Genomic DNA, 20,237 nt, shown 5'->3' on the forward strand with positions numbered 1-20,237 from the left:
ACCTGCCTATAGCTTTTAGCTGCAAGGAGACAAATTCCCTTCAAGATTTTGGACTGTGTGCACATTATCTTGTCTTTGTTATTCTCTGTTAAAGTGACTAATTCAGCTCCATAAAGCCAACTTTAAGCTGAGTAATAAGCGTTGTATTTATAGCGAGCACCAGAATGACTCAATATTCATCTATAACAGGGGATAATCCTTGTTTCAATCAGACGCAGCCATAATTTACTGTGCTTCCATTGGTGGATTTATTTGTCTATCATATCAGTGCTGCTCTCTGATTGGCTTAGAGATGTAAAGCCCCGCCCTCTGGTACCTGTCGAGCTGTGAGAGGCCGCGAGAGCTTCCTGGCGCCCCGCCCACCGCATCCCTCCCACCCCTTTCCACCGGCGTTCAATCGTGAAGCGAATTGACTGTTGCAGGCTCGGTATGTGGCGCATGAGTATGCGTTTCGGGATGTAAGGGCTGCCCCTCGGAGTAGCGATACTGAATTAAAAATACATATACACCCGAGGGACTCAGGAGCCAGAATACCGACGGAGAGCGGGCACAAACTAAGGGAGTTTACGACCGCACGGAGTGGAGGGAGACACGGGAGCGTGGCAGGAGGGACGCTCGAGCAAATCCTACCGACACCGCGCGCAGAAATGGCGGAGCACCACGCAGCCAGCGACGGCAAGCACAAAGCGTCCACCAATGCCGGGGGCTCGGTGCACGGGAACAGCCGACCCGGCGCCGCGGGTGGAGGAGGGGGCAAAGGAGGCCTGTCTGGTGGACTGACACAGCCGGCAGGGTGGCAGTCTTTACTCTCCTTTAGCATTCTCTTCCTGGCCTGCCTGGCCGGATTCAGCTCCAGACTTTTCGCCGTGATCCGGTTCGAAAGCATCATCCACGAGTTTGATCCATGGTAAGCTAGCTAACATTTGTCAGCTGGGTAACAGTTGCTTGTAGTGGCAATGAGAGGCAGATTGATGCCCGTAACGCTCCAGGGGGTCATTTTTAAAAATTAAACATAGCGTCTGGTATTTTCACTGCGTTATTTCACTCTTTACAAGTCAGCACAGTGAGAGTTTCAACTACTTAGATGCTGTGTTGCTTTTAGCTCCTCACATTCAAGATTGTTTTCCTGTAATGACCAGCAGCAGGGTTTTTCACTTCACACTTTGCCTATGAGGTCAGTGGCCTCATGTGCAGCCCGTCTACAGGACCTTGACATTAAACGGGATGAACCCAGTGACAGTCAGCTAGCTGGTCCGGTTTGACCACTCTCGTGTTGTTTAGCATTCACCCAACAATAACGTGAACACAGCAGCTGCAGAGAGCCGCGCGAGGAGGCTGCAGCTGCAGGTACAACTTTGTGGGAGACATGCGTGATTTCTCTGCACTGCTTTAATTCATTGGCAATTCAGTGTTGAGCGTGCGAAGTTGAAATGGTTATCTCCCCAGCGGTGGTCGATGTGATTGATTGATTTTACTGCTGGGATAGATTCTCCCTGAGAGTTTAACACAACTTGCTGAGCAGAGGATATGCACACCGGACTGATGAGATTTGCGCGCAAAAATTACAGCCGGTGCTCATCATGACAGCAGACCTTTTGTAACCCGGAAGCCAACTGATCCGGTGTGGTGTGTCTGTCATCACAATGCAGGATTATTCCGCTTTGTAACGGTGTCACATGGGCTCACAAGTGTCCGCCTGGCTGCGAAGCATCCCCTCACTGCTGCTGCTGCTGTGGTGGTGGTGGTATACTCTGTGGCATTCAAGCAGGCAGCACGACTGATGCATTCATTTATTAATTTTCAAGGACAGGTGCTCCATCTTGTTCAGGGTGACACTTGCCTCTTCAATTATGTTGACAACTTGATTGCATTTTATAGCCATGGGACCAAGGCTTAGGGCTACCAGAGGGTCCACATGGTTCAGAAGAGCTTGATCCTGCTTTGAGACTGGAATTTGCACCGATCGTAGCACTGAATTATTTTTTTACAGCCGTCATGAATCGGATTAACCAACATCACCTATGGTATTATTTTCCTGCACTTAATAGGAGCTGCTTTGCCTCAGTTTGGGGCTATGAAGTGCCATCAGTTCCTACAGTTGAGTCTGCGCAGTTCTTTGGAAACATGTCACAGAAAAGAAAGCAAAGGCGCACTTTGATATTCAAGAGTTTAAAAGCCCTTGCAGCTATGAGTAGTCTACATCTGTTGTTCTCAAAAGAATTTCTCTGGGACCCTGAAAATAAAGCAATGCTTGGATGGAACCTTCTGTTGCGGGCTTAAATGTGCAAAATGGTGATTTCAGCCACAAAGTAATGTCTTTTTTAAATATATATTTTTAGGATGCTTTACTTAAATGTTTGATGAAACGCTAAATAATCGTGTATTTATATGGAAAGTGTGTTTATCAACATGGAGATTCACAACAGAAATATAGCTGTAGTTGACTATTCATGAATTTTGCAACATTCATCCCCCTCTAGTCATCTTTTGACCCCATGTGTAATCCTGATCAGCTTCCTGAGAACCATTGCCCTACATTTCTACAATCATTAACACTCTCGGGAATTCTTCAACGTGCATGGCAGCTGTAGCTCTAGAGTTTTTGTATAGATTAACACATAAACCTGACCCCAATGAGTACTGTTTTTGCCAGGAATACTAATTGGGACATTATTCAAAGATTTATTCTGGTATCTTCTGTTGACTCTCAGAGGCAAGATCAGTCTGTGTTGCTCTAAGAAAAAGGCAGGTTTTTCTGATGATGTTGCATTGCGTATTATAATGTCTTCACCCTTTTTGACACCGTCAAAAGAAAACATGTATTTTTACAACTGCAGGCACAGAGAGGGGATGCTGATTGGAAGTGGCCGTCTGGATGCTGATATTGATTTTCCTCCGCGCACAGCTTCAAATTATCCGCAGCTAACCATTATGTTAAATAAGCCGGCAATTTGATTGGATTTACAAGCACCAAAATGTCAAGCTTATTCTGCAATATGCAAACACAATTTTGTAGGCGAGTCCCTGATATGACTTGCCCGTTATCTGTCTGTGCTCATTTTGGTTTCCTAATATTTGTTGATGATTTTAAGAGCAGACAGGCATTAGTTGGCATTCAAGGAAGATTTTGTTTGTCTGCTATGTTCATGAAAGTAATTAATTCCTGAAGTTGTGTCCTGACTCAGAAATGCATTTCACTTTTTTAACCAACTCCGAATTACTTCTTTTCTTAAAGCAATGAGTCTGTAGATGGTTTCTGCTGAGAATATGTTGTGACTACTAGACTTTACCTTGTGGAGCTGTAATTTCTTGACCCTGCTGGTAGAAATATATCCCTTTTTTTAACTACCTGTATGTGCCAAGCTGCTGCTGTTGCACCTCAGAAAGAAATCAGAAAGAGAAAGATTTGTTCCTGCCCCCCTGAGTTGACTTTTATACAAATTCTCTGTCCAGTTTATTGAGTTAGTGGAAGGAAAATGTAACTAGACTGAAAGCTATACACAGAGGCACATACATCTGTGTAAGGGGGGGGCAGCTTTCCTTGGAAGCAGTCAATTTTTTCCACATGGTTATGGCAGGCAATAGAGTCCGTTCTGACAGTAGAGTGAGGGGAGAAGAAGCGTCGCTGTCAAGCAAATAATGAGCTGGATACGTGGGTATAGCAGCACAGACCTACACTCTCTCACACACACACACATACACTTACATCCCTACTCTCTCTTCGACCTGTCGGCATCAGAACTGCTGCTGCCTCGCATGACTGGAGCTTTGTTCAAGGTCTTGATGGATGCTCACATTGTGTCATACAGGATGTTGGCGTTGAGTAGCGACGTCCACTAAAGCGGTGTGTGTTTGGGCATGTGTGGTCCTTCAATAATGACTCAATAAGTCAGTTTGACAAACAGTTGTTTTAGACATCTTCTGGTGGAAAGCTCTGATCAAATACCAGTGTTGCTTTCCAAATGTAAAGTCTGTATACTTAAATGCATGAACACATTTATAAACCCTTTAATGTAAAGTAACGTAAAGCCTGGGATTGTCTGCAGCACTATCAACTAGAGGTCAATCGATTTATCAGTTTGGCTGAGTAATTAGCGCCAATTGGACATTTTACAAACTATCGTTATTGGCGGAAATTGCCTCTAAGTGTGGCCAATGGCTCAACCGCCACCTGTCATGGGGGATGCACATCACTGACCAGAGTGGAAGATGGGTGGGTTGTGGTAAATGGAGCAAAAAGGATCTTGATCAGTGTGTACAGCTCCGGAGAAAGCAGGTCCCTTCTGCTATGAACTGGTCCAGCCCAGGCTGATTAATTGGCTTTATCTGTATCCATACTATCATTATTATATCGGCCTTCAAAAATACACAATCAGTCGACCTCTAACTACTAAGTTGGTGACCCAACATGACGAAATGAATGTAACTGATAGTGTCATCATGTGGATTGGTTGCCTCACATGTGATACCCACAATGCTATATATGATGGCTAAAATAAAGCACTTAAATGGTTGCAGTGCAAAATTTCTTATGGACACAACTGTCAAATTAGAAACCTGGGTTTGTTGCAAGATTAAAAATAGATAGTCTTGCAGTTGTTTAGGTAAGTTGAAAAGGTTATGTTCAGTTTAAGGTAAGAGACAGTTGGGATTGTAGTATTTGTGCCATCTGCTCCTGTAGCATTTGTGTGCCATCTGCAGTGTGCACACTCACTCCAGCAGCTTCACCAGGTTAATAGAAGATTCAGCCCAAGAGCCATTGGAAAACTGCCTAATGTGCTCTAAAACTATCAGAACACATTACCTTATTCCTGCTCTTTCTTTCAGCTGATCCCACCATTTGCCCGCATGCTCTCTCCCACCTGCCTCTCCTCTTATACTCTGCAAAATTTGGGTGCAGCATAATCTGAATTTTTCCTAGGAAAACACAAATCTACGAATTGAAACAACACTTTCATTGGCTTTGTGAATATCCTGATCATCTGGGTGGGAAACCTGCAAAAGTGGCAGCTCTAACACCACCACAAATGGGACACGATACAGAATCTCAGACCTTTTTCGGAGGCAGTGACATAACTTCATGTAGGACACAAAGAAAACATCCAGTAATATTTGCCGGCTTTTGATTGTCAATCCCAAAACAAGAGATGTGTGATTTTAACACCTGAAATGTCAGCAGTCTCGCAGAATGCCTTGTACAATCCTCCACTATCTCAAACAACACTTTGATATCAGTTAACACCTCAGAAAAGATGCTTCGGTGTTTCTGACCCCTTTTTATAATACAGTCTTTGCAGCTGGAAGTTGTTAAGTGCTCTGATAATGAAATCTCCCCACATGTGATGTTACCACCTCAGCTGTTTTTGAAAAGCCAGCAGAATTAGTGGGAGTAGCAGCTATTGTGTGTGCTCCCCCCCCCCCCCTTTTCTCCCTGCTTCTGTCTTTTTCACACACAAAAAAACATGACGTTCGCCTCAAAGTAGATCAGGCCATACCAGCAGCAGCTGCCGGCACAGCAACACGTAGCGAGTGCAGTAGTGTGGGAAAATGGAGAATAAGTCGTGATTGATCTTCCTACCAGACACTTGGCTGGAGCTGTGATCTCTGCCTAAACCCCCAACTGACTGTCCAACAGCGTATGAAATATTCAGCGTTCAGACGGTGTCCAGTTACCTGCAGCAGGAAAAACTTTTAGTGAGAGCCTACCCTTGGTTATTACAGTCTGGTTTCCTAAGATTACATTATTCTTTGTTTAATAGTTTAATAGTTACCACGGCAACTTATTAGCCATTTCACAGCAGTGCCAAAGGTAATGACTATTCTGGCTGCTGCTCTTTTGTCAGTACTCCAGCCTCACAGGCCAGGCCTCCTCGCAGGCATATCATATCACAACACTTACAGGACACCAGAAAGCTAGCACACTTAGTTTTTTCTTTTTTAACTCTGCCTTGCAGAACTTTTTTTTATTTGCTGCTTTCTCCTCAGTCAGGAGACTTGATGTCAAGCCCCTGATGATTAAGTGCTATTTCCCAGGCCTGAGCCTCCCAGCGGACTAGTGTCAGGCATAGCAGGGGAGTGTGTGAATCCAAGGTGTGCTGCACAGTGTGTGTAAGGCAGAGAGCGACAGATCTTTTTCAGGGCACCTGGGGCATGTTTAGATGAGCTGAGATGGGAAGGAAGGGAGCAGCAGGCACAGGGACACCTCCGGCTAGCACAATGGAAGGCATACAAACAGCTAGGGTTGGGCGATATACTGATATTATATTGATATCGTGATATAAGACAACATATGTCTTTTCAGAAAATTATGTTTACAATAAAGTGATGCTAGTTTCTTTAGTTACCAGACTGTTGTAGCTGTTCTATTATTTGCCGTTGCCCTTAGTCATTGTTTCCAAATTACTGATGATTATCAAAGATCTCATTATGTAAATCTTTTGTGAGAGCACCAATAGTCAACCTTACAATAGTCCAGTGTTTTCCGATGTAAATGGTTAGCAACGCTGCGTCTGTAGAGGCTTGGATACACACTTACATTCAGCTTTTTTGGGGCCTTTATTGTGCCCATACAACCAACATGACATCTTAATGTATACCAGCTCTTTCTCATCAGAATTGCTCCAGGGTTTGAGTAATTTTGTCTGTCACTGAAAATGCAGGGATGATGAGGGGAAGCCGGGGGCAGTTGCAACAATTTTTAATTTTGATGTCATGCAAAAACCCGCTCTAAGTATTTGGATACAGTTTTTATGTAGGTAACTTGTGTTGTGTGTGTGTGTTCTACAGTTGTTTTTACAAGCGATGTAAGAGTCGCAGCATTGGTTGAAACATCAGTTGTCATGTTTAAAATCTGCCCCAAGTGCAGGAGCAGATGTAACAGCATATGAGGTGTGGGAAGCTTTTTATGAAATGTAATTTGATGTCTACAAGTGTGTGTCTAAAGTCCTTCTTGTGGCAGCTGACGTGCTAAGTATCTTCTAGGGGTGCAAAACAAAACACGCTTCAGCATTGCTGCTGGAGAAAAATCCTTGAGGAAACACTGTCGTAGCAATATTGACATTGAGGTATTTGGTCACATCATTTGATTTTCTCCATAATGCCCAGCCCTACCAACAATATGAGACTGAGTAGTTTATTTGTTCTACAGGGGACTAGGTGAATATGTAATTTGACTATAGGCAGATTATTAATCGTACTTAACGTGTGCGAATTCAAATGGCTGGTTAGTTGAATCTCCTCATCCTCTCTTCATACCCTCTATATTGAGGTTATTGTCTCGGATGTGAATAATGTGCAGAGGTTTGTGCATTCAGCTTTCTGCAAGCTATTCTAGGATGCTGTTCAGGACAATTACAAAGAGCAATATATAGTTTAAAGGTGAAAGGCACTGGTCGACTCATTCCCACTGAATTGAGGTTGCTGATGCCCTAGTTTTTATCCCCCAATTTGCCTGTCAGCCAATTTGGTTGGGGCCCATTGTGAAAGTGCTGGCAAGATTGCTACCTAACAAGAGGTGCTTGTCAGCAGCCCGGAGGCCACACGAGTCACAGATGCCTTGATGGAGGATAATGGCACTGAGAGGTAGCCCAATTTGTTAGCGTGATGAATTGCCTCTGCTGCGCATTCAGAGCAATATTTGTGTTTGTGTGTTCAACGGCACATTAAAAGCTTCACAGGGCGTTTGGAGCCAGTGAAAGTGTTAAGTGTAATTTTACATTTAATTACATGGGGGTGGAACAGGTTCAGCATTACTCGCTGTTTGCATAAGCTGCAGTACAATGTAGCCATGACTGTTATTCATTTCAAATTACCTTGAGCTGCTCCTCTGCCCCACCTTTCTCATCCACAGGCTTTTTGCTAGTTTGGCAGCTGCTTGCTAATGAGATTTTAAGAGCATTGTCCTCTGACAGCGTCGAGCATTGTGTTCCAACTCTTTGCTCTTTATTGAAGGCTAAAGAGTGCGATCTTGTACTCCCTATAACTTTGAAACATGGCAGCAGTGCAACACCAGCAACTGCTTACACCCAAGCCTGGTGCTCACATCTCTGCATTTAGGATGTAGATGGCAGTGTTTCCTATTCTGTGCGTTCCCTCACAGGCAAGGCTTCACAGTTTAATTCAGTTGCTGTTTAATTTACCTTATTTCGCACAATGTGCCCACAGTGGAAAAAATAAATAAAATAAAAATTCCTTCTCAGTTAGAGCAATTTGGAGCTTCAGTAGCTTGACTTTCTGTTCAACCCATCCACAAATAATTAAAATGATCTGCCAACAGATGACCAATACACTGAGAAGTGTACTGATGTGGATGAAAATGTAAGGATAAAAAAAAAAAAGAAGCAGACTGGTACATTTACTGTGTGGCAATGTTTAAGATACAGGAGATAAAGCAGGTTTCCTACAATTACTTTTTAAGCTCCATGTATTCTGCTCTGGTATTTGTTTGAAGGACAGTTTGCTCTGGTAATTGAAACACTTTGACTAGTTTTCCTCACAGCTGACAGAACGTGTTTTGGCCTGAGGAGGCTTTTTTAAAAGATATTTTCTGGGGCTTTTTGCCTTTATTTGATAGGTGCCCGCTCTACCAGGTGAGCTTACAGGTGCCCCCTTTTTCAGTTGTTTTCAATGACAGTGAAGTGTTTTGTGCACTGCTTTTGCGTTGCTGAGTGGCTTGTGTTTGTCATTGTTGTGGGAGCACCCTGAACGCCTGGAGTTGAAAACAACTTAAACTCAGATCAGGAACGTGCTCAGTGTCATTGGCACTTTTCCCATTGTCCAATCGGATGAATTGGCAGGCAGGACTTCTGTGATGGCGTCAACAATAAGTGGTAGCATACATGGTTGATGTTAAGCTAATGTTAGCTCATTTACATTGTTGCCCTAGGCATGCTGCAAGACATATCTGAATATGTTGTGGCCTCAACTACTTTCTAATATTTAACCAACTGTAATTAGGGCAAAGAATTCACAGCACATTGCCAAACTGTCCATGACTCATCCTAAAATAAGCCTTGAACTGACCATCATCCAGGCAATCGTCATCATCCAGCTGGTGGCACTTCCTGTGATTTCTTCTCTTCCTGATGGTCTGATGTTCCTACAAGCATCTCAGCTTCTCTTTGTCCAATCCTCCATCACAGATCTATGAGTTTACTTCACAACAAAATGATGCTAAAGCTAAGGACAGGTAGTTACCTAGCAGCAAAAAAAAAGGTGCCGTGTCTCATCGGGGCAGGCTTTAATAAAACAGGCTCCTGCTCTGTCTGATCGGGGCCTAACAACGTTGTTGTTTGCACAAAACTAAACTGCTGCATTGACACTGGATTGTTGTTCACACAGCAAGTGTTAGTGGTCAGCCTTGATGATACTTCAAAGGTTGGAATGATACTGATGAAAGATGTTGCGGAAAAACAAGACTTGCTGAAATAAAGAGATTATGGAAGTTATTTTATGTCGATATAGTTGCTTTAACTTTGGATCTCAAAGTGTGCTCTTGAAAGTAGATATGGATATTGTGATATGCCAGGCCGTATTGCTGTACTCTTATCCTTGTACTGTGAAGACCTAATGTGTCTTGATATAAATGTCCAAAGAGCATCGTGTCTAATACTGGCTCCTCAACTGGAACTGATCTTGGATTGGGCCCAGAAACAAACCTGGGTAGCAGAACTAAATTTATCCCCTGTGTTCTCATCTACAGAAAGCGCTACAGGAGACACTGGACAAACTTCATGCACACACTCACACATCAGCGTGTGTCACACAGACTGGAGATGCGTGGTTGATGCAGCTTTTGTCAAGCTGTTTGTACTGTGTTGTCATGGGCGCTTTGATGTGATTGTTGTACCATGACCACCCAGCCTGCAGAGCCCATCCGACTAGAGAAAACAGAAGGAGCGACGTGTCTGCTTAACAAATGCAGAGCTGTAATTGACGGCACTCCTTTTGGATGCCTTTTGTGAATGTGCTCTCCTGTGTCTTTTCCTATAGCATTGTTCTGTACATCAGTAGAAGTGTGCCACTGGTCAGCAGTTAGTCTTCATGCTTCAAGCTTCCCCAGCACCACAACAGACATCCCTTCACTCTTCCATCTCAGTGAACTGAAACATGTTGGACATATAACTTTACAGGGTGCAGCCTTAAACACTTCCTACACAGAGCTCCATTTTAGTCCAGCGCTCCACTGACTCAGTGAACATTAGCACTGAGATTCAAAGTGCTATCTATTTAGAGAAGGTGAAATTTGAATGTTTTGTGATGTAAATTTCTTGCCATTTATTTTATTTTCCGTTGGCTTTCATGACAGACAGACAGGTAGCTGCGTGAATGTGCGAAAACATAATGCCCACTCTTAGTTAGCCTTCACTCTACACTGTGCACCACCCAGGTCAGGTGGGGGCTAGCTAGTAGTGCTGCTCATTGGACAATTACCACCAAAAAAAGTTGCTATGGAAACTTGGTGGCCACCCTCTGGTCTCCCCCCAGGTAGCCCTGATGAGCCAGCGGCCTCTTGATCCACAAAACCCCATTAGCACTAATTATGTCACTGCTAATTGAACTTACAAAGCTAACAGTAGTTAACAATGCTAAAGGGGTTTGCAGCTTGAAATTAAGGCGGTTACTGACCAAAGCAACCTGAGGGGAGACCACAGAGTAGGCACAGTGTTTCCATAGTAACGCTGTTGGGTCGGAATCGCTATACAGGCGGTAATTGCCAAATGAGCTAGCTAATGTTAGCGCCAACCAGGCAAGGGTGGTAGGTAGCATACATGACATGTCAAAAGGTCACACCTGTCCTGTCCTGCTGGCTCACACTTCTTACACAGGCGTCAATTCAGTTACAACCTTGCTGCCAGCCGTAATGTTGAACAATAATGTCCCCACATTCTGTGTACATACCTTTTATACCAAACAGCGAGATGAAATGACAGGACAACTTTTTGGCTTGAGCAGGCGCCGTAAAAGGGGCTTTAGTGTTAGACTTTAGGAGAGGGCCTGCAAAGTTAGACTTTGCAGAGAACCTCTGTAAAGGACTAAACAATGAAAGACCAACAGGTGTAGATGATGCATCTGCGGAGTCAACCCCAAACTAGGGCTTATCCTGAGGGGAAACTAAAGTTATACTTACCCAAGAAACCCCAAAATCTGCTTGTTATGACAGTCTTGTGACTTTGTCTGCAGTTACTGAAGATCATTGTTGGTCAGACAATTCTTGAATATTGGCTCAGCCTCGCTGTTTTCCATTTCCCCTTCATGTTGGCTTTGAAGTGGTCCTTGATGTCCTCTGGATGGTGTGGGGTGGAAGTGGGGCAGAGGGAACAGAGAGGATATGTGCTTATCATACATCCATGTCCTCTTACTGACAGGAGTCAGCATGCGGCTCTGTGGGCGAGCACACCTGCATACAGAGAGGAGAAAAAAGGAGGAGTGAGAGAAACAGTGGTAGGATGGTAGGAGGTGGAGAGGGAGAGAAGAAATTAATGCCTGCCAGGCATCCAATCTGAGGGAGGTTTTGGTGTTGCAGCCAGAGAGATTTCATTGTTCCAAAAACTGCCTCATCAGTTTGTTTGTGTGTGCGTGTTCATGTGTAATGTTTGTGCTTTATGTTTTTATGCAGGGAGGATAGGGTTGATTTGCTATTTTGTGTGCCTTGGCCTCAGGTTAAATTGAATGTCTTCTGTAGCTGACAGACTACTTACAGCGGAGCCCATTTAATAAGATCAGCTGCTCAAAGCATCTCTAAAGCATTACTGAATAGTTAAAATAGCTCAACTCAGCTTATTCTTGAGTAATTTTTCTCCTTTCAATTTAATCCCTCCAACACTTTGCAGAAACTCCCTAGGAATTTGCTGTTTAGCATCAGCAGCAAACCCAGGTAGATTGCTAAGAGCTGGCTTAATCAAATAAATCCCAAAGCAGAGGTTATTGTGAAAGTCAGGTAGTTGCAGCACCGCTGTGGTGCATTGTGTAACAATTTAGTCGTTTGGGTTCTCGGCTCAGTGAGCTGGTTATCTGTTATATGAAGTTTCCACTGCATGTTTCACATTGAGATTTGCCTGCTTAATTCTGTGTGTGTCGATATGCCAACTGGCTGATTCCCTGGTTAGATGATTGGCTAGCAATCAGTTTGGCACCTCTTAAATGCCTTGTGTTCTGTTGTCATTTAGATTCTGCTGTCTCCATTGGTAGTCTTTTATTCCTTTTCCCTTTTTCAAGGTAAGATTTCTGTAAGCCTCTTATATATTTTTGTATTTTATTCACATGAATCAGTTATTTAGTTTACAAATTGTTGTATGAAATTATTGCAATTCAGCACAGTCTGTTTCAGTCTTTTATCGCTATGCAAATACTTTAAACCCATAACTAAAGCTAATCTCAGATATGATGTTATTGCATTTCCTAGAAGGGATGACGTGGCTTCTGCCTCTTCTCCCACCACTCTGTTTTGTAGATGCTGCAGTAAATCTTCCACAATACTGTATCTTCCCGTGTTAGAATATTTATATGCTCTGCTGGAACTGCCGTCCCTTCAGTTTTATGTGTACATGCTGTCCCCTGAGATTACATGTGTTTGTTCTGGGTGCTTTGGTTCCCTCCTACACCAAGAGAGTAGTGTTGGAAATTAAAGATACTCCTGATGTTGCCCTTGACAAAGGCACTGGCCTGCTTCCTGAGGGCCAATGCTTCCCAAAGCTTTTAAAAAATTAGGACGTATCAGTTGCAGAGGCTGATTTTGTAATGGGGGTCCTGTAACCGGGACTCTCTCTTTCCGAAGAGGAGTAGATATGATTTGGAGCTGCAACCAAAGCTGAAAACACTATGGTGCTGCCATGGTGCGGCGCATCACATGACACGCGCTAAGTCCCCTAGCACACACTGGATTCGTCATGCTGCAGCTTGTCAACAGATGACCAGGCAAAGTCATTATTACTTTTACTGAAAGATCTGTACTTCTGCCACCCATGCATAGTTTAAAATCATGTGTGGACAGCTCCTAATTTCGTACCTGAAGAGCTGAGCTTCAGAGCTGTGACTCGCCAGGCAATATCTTTTTGGCCATTGCCTTTGTAATGACGGGATTGTGGGTCATTTAGCTGGGGATATTTCTCAACCTTAACAACGAGTCACGAGACAGCAACAGCTACAGAGTTCTCTTCACACATCAATGGTGAGGAGAGGAGTTGGCCTGCCATAGGAGCAGAGCAAAAGAGCTTCTATGGAAGCTTTTATCTACAAGCAGGAAGTGAGTGGGGGAAAAATGCATTTAATCCCAGGGGTGGTGAGGCTGGAAATAGGACAGTGGTGTGAAGTGGCGTGGGGCGGTGCATCCAGGAGCGCCAACGTGCGTCTAGAGTTGTACGTTGAAAATAATTCTTTTCTGTTTTTTTTGACACAAGGTATCTCCAGTTTTAGCCCAAATGAACATTTCCTTTATTGATTAATCTGCCTGTTATTTATTATTAATTGTAGGTCTATAAAATATCAGACAATGGTAAAAGATGTGCGTCACAATTTCCTAGAACCCAGGTGGAGTTGTTGGTGCTTAATTTTGTCTGACCAACAGTCTAAAAGCCAAAAACATTCAGTTTACCCTTATATAAGACTAAGAAACACAGCAAATATTCACATTTTCACAAGAAATCACACATAACTAATATTTTAACAGTCAACAACTAAGCCTGTCACGATGCTGCTTTTGTGGGAGGATATATTGTCCAAGACATGATTGCAATAAACGATATTGTTGTCATTTTGAGACCTTTTTATGCCACTGTTATAATGGTAAAATAGCATTACATCCTTTCAAAGAACACTGAACTTTTAATTCTAGAAATATTCAAACACAGGGATTGGAATATAAAAAAAACATTCAACATATTTTAAAACAAGTATATAGAAATAAGTATGCGTCACATTATAGTACCTTTTTCTTTGGACTTAGAGTTTGCAGGGGTAGAGAGAAAAAAAGGAGGAATTGCTGCCCCCTAAGTAATGGTTGAAAAATCCCGCTGTTTATTTTGTCTAAAATGTTGGTGACATTATGGAAATAAATGCATGTAAACCAAAGGGCATATTTGAGATTGGCAAAATGATCGAGGTCATGTCCATATGTTGTATGACAAGTAAGTAATTATTGTGACAGGCCTAGCTGCAACAAGAGGGCAGTGTTCAATGCAGTTTACAGTGAACTAAGTTCTCTTGTGGAAGAGACTAATTTGCCTACAATAAAAGAAAGTGAAGATGAAAATGGAATGAAAACTTGAAAGAGCTGCTAATATGTTTGTGTTTATATGTTAATATTTTTTGCCCAGATTTTTGTAGTTTTATGTTTTCTACGTGATTGTTGGAACAAATCGGGATTATTCCCTTGATTTGATGAGTTTTTTTTTGGTTTTGTTGTGAAAATGATTCCTAAGTTTAACCTTACTCTTCCCATTGTACGTCTGCCAAAGGGCATCTCTCTCTCATTTTGGCAACACCCGGTCTCTTGTTTTTCTGGTGCAGATGTGGCCATTGTTCAGCTGTTGTGTTTATGTTCATTCTCATCGGTCCATTGAGAGGGGATGACTTTATTGTCGCAGCCTAGCCACTGGCAAGTCCACCTGGTGTGACATTATGGAGCATTATGGTCTGAGGCCACGGCTTTGTTTTAGGTTGCCAGAATGGCTGAGTTCCAGGCAAGGACACAACTGCCCAGGGTTGCTGTCTTGTGTTGCAGGGGAAAGGAAGGAGTGGGCGGAAGAGGCCTTAGGGCAGAGGAAAAGCAATGAAAGTTGGACGAATGAAGTGGTGTCAAGCAGGACAGAATGACAGCTGGAATAGGCTGTCAATCTGTGACTGGCCGAGAAAGACGGGCCTGTCAGGCAGCTGTCATATCACAGTGGTTATCAAGTGGAGCAGCTGGCAGGTAGTCTGAGTGAGCAGCTATGAAACAAGGTGCAGCAAAGAGTATAGGTTTGACCCAATGAAAGGATGAAATGGTCCTGATACCAAGACCACAGTGGACAGTAATCTAGACTTCCTTCTTCCACTTTATTTGGTGACTTAAGTTACTTTTTAGGGCATGTAGCCTCTAATGGGGAGGTACCAATTAAAATCCATTGTTTTATTACAGATAAATACATAAATACAAATACAGCATTTGAACGTTAAAGTTATTGTAGCTGAACTACCCATGCATATGGCAAAACTCTCCATTCCATTGTCAAAGTATACAGACATTAACTCTCTACATAGTTGGGTCCAGGACCTCAATTCCGTAACTGTTCTCTGGTTGAGATATTTTGATGATTGATTTAACTTCTATGGACCTTTTATGTAGAAAAATAGGCCACAGTGTTGTTTTCCAATCCTGGAAAATTCATTGAGGTAGTAAACTCCTTGAAAGCTTTGGAAAAGTCATAATGCCAAATGTATTTTTTGTAGCTGTTGACCTAACTAGCTTCAGTTTGCATCAATGCGTGATGTTTTCTTTGCCATCATGTACATTTTATTTTCTCTCCGTGTTCCATCTCTCCTTTCATGTAGGCCAGCTAGCTGTAATTATGTTTGAATAGAGTTTGAATCTGAATTGTTTGAATAATGCTGGACAAGTTTGACAAGAAAAATAACATTGTGACAGTGAGATTTAAGGATCACGAATCCCAAAGTTTCCATACCCAAGCCCCGCTACTTTATAATTGTACTATATTTTGTGCAGCCTAGGGTTTTTACTTTGAGCTCCAATGGCACTTTGGTTTTGTTTAAACTGCTCTGAAAGTAGAGCGTGGTAGTTTGAAGGTACAGAGTATTCTCTCTGTTTTTTTTAATTAACCAAAAGGTCAAACAAACTGTCAGCCACCTATAATAATATAATTAACATTTTTGAGTTAAGTATACTATAAAGTTCTGTTCTTAATATATGTTGTGAGTTGTCATGGAAATGTTATCACGAAAAGGTATTGCAAAGTTTGGAAATTTGGTCCATAAAATGTGTTGGAGCTCTACTTGAAAAATTAACTTTTGAAGTGGAGCACCTATAATCATGAGTGAAGACACATATTCATTAAAGTCGACCACAGAATACCTCTGTAAGATTCTTGGACTAAAATAATTGATGAATGTATGACAAGAGAAGTAATATTACTTCAGAGTAAGCACAATAGCTGTAACTCGAGTTGTTGAATAATGAAGCATTCATGCAGAATGTGCACGCAGTTCATATCTGCCACTGGGATGAGTATGTGAGTATGTCAGCTCTCTGCACGCCATGCTGCCATGGATGGTAGCGTATGACAACAGCAGGTATGGGAGGTGGATTTAGCCCCCTGGCAACAAAAAAAAAAAAAAAAAAAAAAATCATCACAGGATTTTTGGTAGAGACTTAGGGCCTAAATTTTTTATAAAAGGTCCACAGAAGTCAAATGAATCATCAAAACAACTTAGCCGGAGAGCAGCCACGGAATTGAGGTTCTGGACCCGGCTAACATGAAGCTTTTCTCTCTCTGTTGTGTGCCTCATTTCTGCCGACCTCTAAAAAACAGATGACACTTGGATGTCTGCATGGCAAGGGTGAAGTTTCTGCTGAAGGGGAAGAGGGAGGAAAATCGAGATTAAAGTTAATCATCTGCAACAAATTAGTCGAGAAAGTTTAAAGCCCCTAAAAATCCATTACAAGTGTTTAATATTCAATGTGAGAGGTTTAACCCCTGCAAGGATCGACCTGTAGGGATGTTTGCTGTAGTAGTAGAAGTTCAGCCAGATCTTGCAGAATAAACATTTTTGGACATAGTTTTATTGTGAACTGCAGTGTCATAGCCAATAATGTGGAATATTTTGACATGGATTTGCTTATATATTTATTCATGAGGAAAGACCACAGAGAAAACCCTGGGATAGGGGGGCTGCTTTTATTTCAGCTGAATTCTTCAGGTCAGTCAGTGTCATTATTTAAACACCTGCCTTCCACTATCGTCTCCATACCAGTCAGAGTGACAGAAGGCACAATGTAATGTGAGTGCTCGCTGAGAACAGGTTTCCCTCATGGAAACGGCGGGCATTGTTGGCATGCAGCTAACCTGCTGCTATAAAAAGTCTAAGGAGTGCTTTGAGAATAGCATGACTCACTGTGGCTCCAGGCAACCCACAGCAGGCATCAGTGCACTTGCAGGCCATTAGATAAACAGTTTGTTTCGGCCTTAAGACATCTTCGGGGGAAAAAAGCAGCTCTTTCAAATCCTAGTGAAAGATTATAGGCTTATCACAGATTGCTTCCATAACCCTGTTTGACAGATAGATAATGTAACAGCTCTTTCATAAATGGTTGTGTAAAATAAAAAAAAAGACATAAGCGACCTCTTAATCTGAGTCAGGGTATCGTTTACAGAGCTGCAAACAGATGTCTGAGAATTCTTCCTTCTCTTATATCAATGGCCACACCTGCGTTATAGTCAAAGCTCTTAAAGTAAGTTATACAACAAATTTTTCGCCCTAAACGTCTAAACAAAAAAATTTGTAGCCGTTCCGGGCTGTCTTACTGGAAAGCAGAATGAACAGCCTGCCATCATAGAGAAGGGTGAAACAAGATAATCGATCAGAAGCAGATAACATCCCACACTTTTGAACAATCCATTCTTGCAGGCTTTCATGGTCTTCCAGTTGTTTGTATTTATGGACAGTGATTGTAGTAGTTGAGTGAAGAATAAACCAAGACGGCTCGACAGAGGAGATAAAATCCTGCCTACTTTCTCCTGTACGCAAACCTGAGCAGTCACTGTGCGAAGAAAAATTTCAGATACAGCCCTGCCAAGTCCTGCTTCTAAAGTGTGTCGTGGGCAGGGGGCTTCAGACGCTGTATTGTCAGGCACTTTGTTTGAAGCATCCTGACCCCTTAACCCTATCGTTTTTGCTTCATAATCCATTTGAAGGGGTTACCGCTCCTAAAAGAATTGTATATAACTTGGCTTGGCAACAGCCAATCAGAGCCGAGGGGTCTCTAACTCAGCTGTCAGTCAGGTCAGCTGCTTTTAGGACTAAGGTCAAACTAGACAGTGCTGATCAAATATATGTCAAGATTATGTAACTGCGTTGTCTAATTCTCACCTCAGATGTTTTCAGAAACACATTTTAGTGTACTGATAGCTGTAAAATGAGAAAGGTGGTCCCGCTGGTGGGCGGTGTTTGGTACTGTTTAACTGTATCCGACATGGTGGCTGGGTCACAACCTTTCTTTCTTTTTTTTTCTTTTACATGTATACGGTACACTGAAATGTTTCTGAAAACATTTGAGGCGAGAAGTAGGCAATGCAGTAACAGAATCTTGATTTATATAAAATGCCGAACTTGAGGCTTCAAAACGGGAGTCCGCAAACCAATGGGTCATGTCACGGTAGCTTTGTCCGTTATTTATACAGTCTCTGCATAAGCCAAATCAATCAAGATTGATTATTAACACTACATGTAAGAGAAAAAGTGTGCACTTTTGGGTGAACTAAATGCATACATAAATTATTGAATGTGTTTTGGCCTCTTTTTACACTGAATTAACAATAGAGGAAACACTTGTGTGTCAGTATTGTTGCACCATGCGACCCAGCTTTCTGTATTCTGTTAAGTGTGAAAATGACTAAATTTAAACATCTCAAGCTGTATTTTGCATAGTCAGGGTCGAAAATCTTTTAGATGCAACAAGATGAGGTCAGTATAAAATGTTTTCTCATTCCACTTGCAGTCTCATCTTGCAGCAATTCAGTCTGTAGAGACACAACTCTGCCTACTCACTTTGCCTTTTATGATGCCTCCTCCTGATCCAGCCAAGTCTTCAGAACAGATTTGCTGAAATTAATAAATAAAATGATCCCCTCCCCCCTCCAGCCAACTCTTCAATTTAATGTGTCCTTGAGACATGTAGCACCAAAGGAATAGAAGAGCGTTTCTTTCCAAATGCTAATCATTGCCCCGCGTGCCACACTCCCTCTTGTCAGCCGTGGTCCTTCTACATCTCCCAACCACAGGATGGACTGACCCACTTGATTCGGAGCCTTAGTCTTTTGCCTACCACTAATACCCTGGAAAGTTGCTCTCATCCTTAGAAGCTCTCCTTTTTATTGTTCACAGTTTTATCAAGCTGTTTCTGCACGGTGGGGGAGATGTAAGGAAACCATTCTTCGAGTCTGTTGTTATTGAGTCACAGCAGCATCTTGGCAGTCCAATTCAATACTTTCCTCTGAGTCAGCCACCATATGGATGTCATGGTGATGCCAACATATCCCTCGCATCATCTCTTGTTCTGTCAGGAGAAAACATGGTTAGGATGCAGCCTCTTTGTAGGTTGTTTATACTCCATAAAGGACATGGATAGCGGACATGCACATGGTTTGGCTCGGCTGTATTTGGTGTCAGCATAAATGCGTGTTTTTTAAAATGACAACATAACATCATGCGGATGCAGTAAGTATAATAAGGACATTACTTTGCATGAGAGCACAACAGAGATTATGATCTCGTTCCCTAGTGGTCAGTTTCAACTGTTTTTATGACCGTTGGTCAGCACAAATTTGGCTGACCTCTAAAGAGACCAACTAGAAATGGAAGTCTGTTGTAAAAAGCTCATGCTGTCCATCCTGCTTAAAACTGACCTTCAAGGAAAACTTCAGTATTTTTCAACCTGGATCATATTTTGCCCTGTTTTTGGTGTTAAGTAACTAAGGGAGACAACAATTTTAAATTGGTTCATTATTGAGGGAGAGCACTGCACCCAGCAGCTGCAAAACAGGCTGCAGTGAAACCATTAGGGCAATGACTTACTTGACTTAAACCCTTTTGCTCCTTGGGGAGCATAGGTCTTTCAAGAACTTTCTCCAGCTGGTTCGGTGTTGGGCGACCCTCTCTGCTTCTGATTCCTTGAGTTCTGCCTCGACAGACCTTCTCCAGGTGTTCTTTGGTCTTCCCGGCTTTCTTTTTCCATGTGGGTTCCAGGATAAGGACTGTCTGGTCGTGTTGGAGGGAGGTTTCCTCAAGGTGTGCCCAATCCAGCCCCATTTCCATTAGGGCAATAGCACACCATCAATTCATGTCTGCTAAAAAGTCCTTTTTTTGCCACTGATAGGCTCATATTGTTATGAGGGTCTGACAACATTAGGGTAAAAACCCTACAGAGAAATAAAAACACTTTCTTACCTTTCACTTTATCCGGTCTTTTTGTTAATGTGTGTAACTAAGTCTCGTTCTGAAATGATACAGACTTTTTATAAGTCGTA

The 20,237-nt window shown here is 42.5% G+C and overlaps 1 protein-coding gene across 1 annotated transcript in view; it reads left to right on the plus strand.

Annotated features, from left to right (window-relative positions):
* The first annotated feature begins 507 nt into the window (after positions 1 to 507).
* Positions 508 to 20,237, plus strand: part of LOC117263646 (dolichyl-diphosphooligosaccharide--protein glycosyltransferase subunit STT3B) — a 118,195-nt gene continuing 98,465 nt past the window's right edge. The window contains exon 1 of the mRNA XM_033637232.2: positions 508 to 907. Coding sequence (XP_033493123.1) covers positions 648 to 907 — 260 coding nt within the window. The 5' untranslated portion in view covers positions 508 to 647. The remainder of the gene's footprint in view (positions 908 to 20,237) is intronic.

The sequence above is a fragment of the Epinephelus lanceolatus genome, chromosome 16, assembly GCF_041903045.1.
Source record: "Epinephelus lanceolatus isolate andai-2023 chromosome 16, ASM4190304v1, whole genome shotgun sequence".
Classification (NCBI taxonomy): domain Eukaryota; kingdom Metazoa; phylum Chordata; class Actinopteri; order Perciformes; family Serranidae; genus Epinephelus; species Epinephelus lanceolatus.